At 37.9% G+C, this 4001-nt stretch overlaps 1 protein-coding gene across 1 annotated transcript; it reads right to left on the bottom strand.

The window, feature by feature from the left end:
* Positions 1–216: 216 nt before the first annotated feature.
* On the bottom strand, positions 217–4001 carry LOC107039400. The gene is made up of 2 exons (XM_015258983.1): positions 3638–4001; positions 217–554 (listed from the first exon to the last, which is right to left on the bottom strand). The coding sequence occupies exons 1-2, from the start codon at positions 3999–4001 to the stop codon at positions 217–219; spliced, it is 702 nt and encodes a 233-aa protein (XP_015114469.1).

Raw genomic sequence — 4001 nt, 5'->3', positions numbered from 1 at the left:
AGTATTCAGGTCAGCGGCCCCTTCCAGGGGAGTCAGGAATGAGGATCTTTGAACCTCGAGAAAAAAAATTCCAAAAAAGGAGACAAAAAATATCGACTTTCTTCTCAATAATTCCAGGGGTCTGACACGTGTACTCAAACAACAATATTTATTCGTAGAAATTGGTAATAAATAAACAATAAATAGGGGTTATAATTTAAGGATTTTGGCAGTGGTTTAGGGCAAATCTTGGTAGGGATAGGGGGCCTCGTTGAACTCGGGGGACCAGCCTCGGTAGGGCTGGTTGACCTCCTCCTGCGATCTGTGCCAATGGTCGTGGTGGATCTCGGGTTTCACAATGCCGTAGCTCACCCGCGCCGCGGGGTACGGCGGTGGCGGCGTCAGAATGGCCTTGAGGGCCACGGCTCCTGATAAGAACAAGGCTGCTAGGCCCGCCCCGAGTCCCTTAAGACCGATCAGACCGATTACTGTGATCACAATTGGGAGGATTATTAGGGCCTTCAGCTTCAAGGCCAGCAGGATCGGCACGATCATCCTCTTCAGCTTGGTCCTCGCTGGAAAACATGTTTTCGGGGTCAGTGGAAGTTGGAATTTAATTGAGGAGTCGGAGGAATTTAGAATTATTTGTTTCGTTTTTGGGGGGATTAATTTTAGGTGATTTATATGCAGTGATTGACACAAAAAGGAGTATTTATGGGCCACACGTTCTAGAGCCTACTTTCTTCCGTCGACCTGACACTCTCGTTCAAGGTGACCAATCCCCCCTTCGGCTATAATTTTTTGTTGTTCTCCTCGGGACTAGCGTCCCACAAACCCAGAATGTTCCGGCTATCTCTGTCAATCCCACGACATTTAACATGTCCCAATTCCTCCCTTCACCTGGTGGAAGAGCCGCGAGCATGTGACACACTCCGTGAATCCAGAAATCAATTGGTATTTTATTTGCCAGTGAAATTTTACGGGATTGAAGGGACAATAGGGAATTGCGTTAGAGGTTTTAGTCGGTGAAAAGCTATTATCAGCGGCTGGGCTATCATTTTGATTTTTTGAGAGTATGCAAATTTTCTCAGTTCACCGGATTTTTAGAGACGCGGACGCGATGGGGAGAGGGACTGTGGCTACAACCGGTTGACCGACTTCCTCACCAATGTGAGGATGGAGTCAACGACCCACTTGGTGCTCATTGGTGGCCGGCTGGTGAGACTCGGTGCTATAAAATTTGCCTCAACTCTGGCTGGATCATTGCACGCGGCGAAGTCAGACAGTTTGCTGTTCTGGCGTATGATCATTTTTTATTTAGAACTCTGGAGTTTTCAGCTTTTTCCACTAATGTCTATCCAAACTTCTTGACGTTGATTGCGAAACTATTGAAATTTCTATGTCATTCTTTTTTGGTTGAATGACTATTTTATTATGAATACTTTAATTTGGAGAAATCCACTGAGTGAATAGAATTTATAGAGTTTGTGTATCTCATATGGCTCTATGTTGTCATTTCAAATCGTTTTGGAATTTAAGAAGGATTACTTTTCTTCGACATGAATGTCATTGGTACTCACGAACATTTATTTTCCCTCAAAAAATGGAACAGAGTTGTTAACTTCATTTCATAGTTCAGTAGTAAATTGATCAAAAGTCACTCATTTTTACATTTAACTTTGAAATGTTTTAGAAGAATTGAAATTTCATGAATAATGGAGTAAAGATTCTCAGAAGAGTTCCGTTGAATTTAAATTAAGGGGAAAAGTCTTACAAAATTCCGAGTTTCAGCTAGAATTCAAGTGAAATCAAATAGTTTCAGATAAAGATGAAACGGAAATTTCAGAACGCGATTGAATTTCCAATTAAACATGAATTGAATAGTACCAAAATAAGCTGAATTTTCAGTTGATTTGAAATTGAGAAATGTGTATAGTTAGATTTTTCTCCTTTTTACGCATTTCAATTTTTTCCCCATCAAATTGTGATGTTTTAATAACGAAATTTCCCAAACTTTGAGTGGAAAGTTTGCTCTTTAATAATTTTCAATTAGATATTAGAGTTGAAAGTTTCAATTCATTTCATAGTTCACTAAAAAATTGATCAAAAGTCACTTATCTTTACATTTAAATTTTAAATCATTAAAAAAATTGAAACTTCATGAACAATCGAGTAAAAATTCTCAGAAAAGTTCATTGATTTCGATTTAAGGGGAAAGTATTTCAAAATTGAAAGTTTCAATTAAAATTCAAGTGAAACCAAATAGTTTCAGTTAAAAATGAGGCGGAAATTTCACAACGTGTTTGAATGTTCAATTAATTTTCAGTTGATTTGAAATTTAGAAATGTATCAACTTAGATTTTTCTCATTTTTACGCATTTCAATTGTTTCCCCATCAAATTGTGATATTTCAATAACGAAATTTCCTAAAGCTTTATTGGAAATAATAATCATTGATAATTTTGAAGATTTATACCGTGAAATTCAGCCAACAATTATTAGCAGTGGAGATGCGAAATTTATTTTCAAAACAATCTTTCTGCGTAAAAGAAAGTGAGACTATTATATAAAATTTATCTCCCTACGCGATTTGCATATTGTTAACAAATTAATGATGATTTCATCTTCCGATTTTTCAAATTACACTGCAGTAAAGCCCCAGAAAAATTTGAAGAAATTTGACATTTCATTTTGAAGTGTCTAGAAGCCCTATCAATGAAAATATTCGCCAAAAATATGATAAGTAGGTAAATTTTCAAATGTTTATTTGGAAACTCTGGGCCGTGTTTCGTGTTTAAGACGAATTTCCAGAAAAACATGGCAACATTGAGCTTCAATTTCTAATTAAGGGTAAGACTGAAAATAAAAAATCTCACGGGACTTGAGATTTTTCCTAGAGCTTTCAAATTTATCATTATATCAATTTACGGTGGTGCGGCGTGACGTTTACAGCGCGACAATGGCGTTCGTAACTTTTGCGCGACCAACTTAAAATAGTAAGAAACATAGAACCACTTTCTTTATTTTCTGGAGCTTCTAATACACGAGACATCCTTTATCAGAACATTCATTACTTTTAATCACTCCATCAATTTTTAAGAACTCGAAACCTCAATTTACAACCACAACTACACGCAGGAAAAAATTTTTACAGAAAAACCTAGCGAGTACGCCAGACAATTCTATTGGATTTTCTATAGAATTTTCTCGGCTCAATTTTTTTCACTCTATTCTTCGTTTCTTTTTATCAAGAAAATCAAACAAAAAAACGCCGAAATTTCAAGTTATGTAGAAAAATCGAATTGTATTCACTCTTCTGTAGAATATTTTCAGCTGAACATTTCAATAGACTCGGCTAAAAAGTAATACTGAATTCAATAGAAATCCCATACACTTCTGTAGCGAATTCGCTAGTTTTTCCTATTAAACTTTTTCACACGTATTCTAACAATTTCCCATCCTCATCCACTTGTTCTATTCTAAATTACAATAAAACAATCAAAGAAACTGCTTATCAACACGAAACCTCCAAACTTCCCAGAAAACAATTATTTCAACTACAGCGAAGCGCAATGCACTCGTATAATCAACTCTCCCAATAATTACCCCATCAGTTCCTCAGACTAAACTGGAACTCTTTCTAAAAAGTTTCACTCACCTTCAGAAGCCCCATACGTCAATCCCCTAAGTTCAATATCAATTTCTTTCTGCCCGAGCGCTCTCCCTAGAAAATCCGCTGGGGATCCGTCACTGGGGAGGCTGATTCGAATCTTCCTCGAGTTGAGAAACTGATCAATGCTGGCCACCAGAGGATCCTCTCCCGGCATGGCCCTCGGCTCCCCACTGTCCTCCAGCTTCTCCAAAGTGACGATATCTCCATAAATTCTCAGACTGTGAGTCCTCTTCAGCTCCTCCATCTTCCTCATCATCATCCTCTCCACGTCCTCGCCCCTGTCATGCTTGACAGCTGGATTACAGCTGACAAGTGCCGCCAGGCACAACAGTATCACAATTTTTATCAT

This window comes from Diachasma alloeum, unplaced genomic scaffold (genome assembly GCF_001412515.2).
Source record: "Diachasma alloeum isolate Michigan unplaced genomic scaffold, Dall2.0 Dall_scaffold_00299, whole genome shotgun sequence".
NCBI classification, from domain to species: Eukaryota; Metazoa; Arthropoda; class Insecta; order Hymenoptera; family Braconidae; genus Diachasma; species Diachasma alloeum.
The sequence above is the reverse complement of the archived record's forward strand: the minus strand, read 5'-3'. Positions and strand labels throughout refer to the sequence as shown.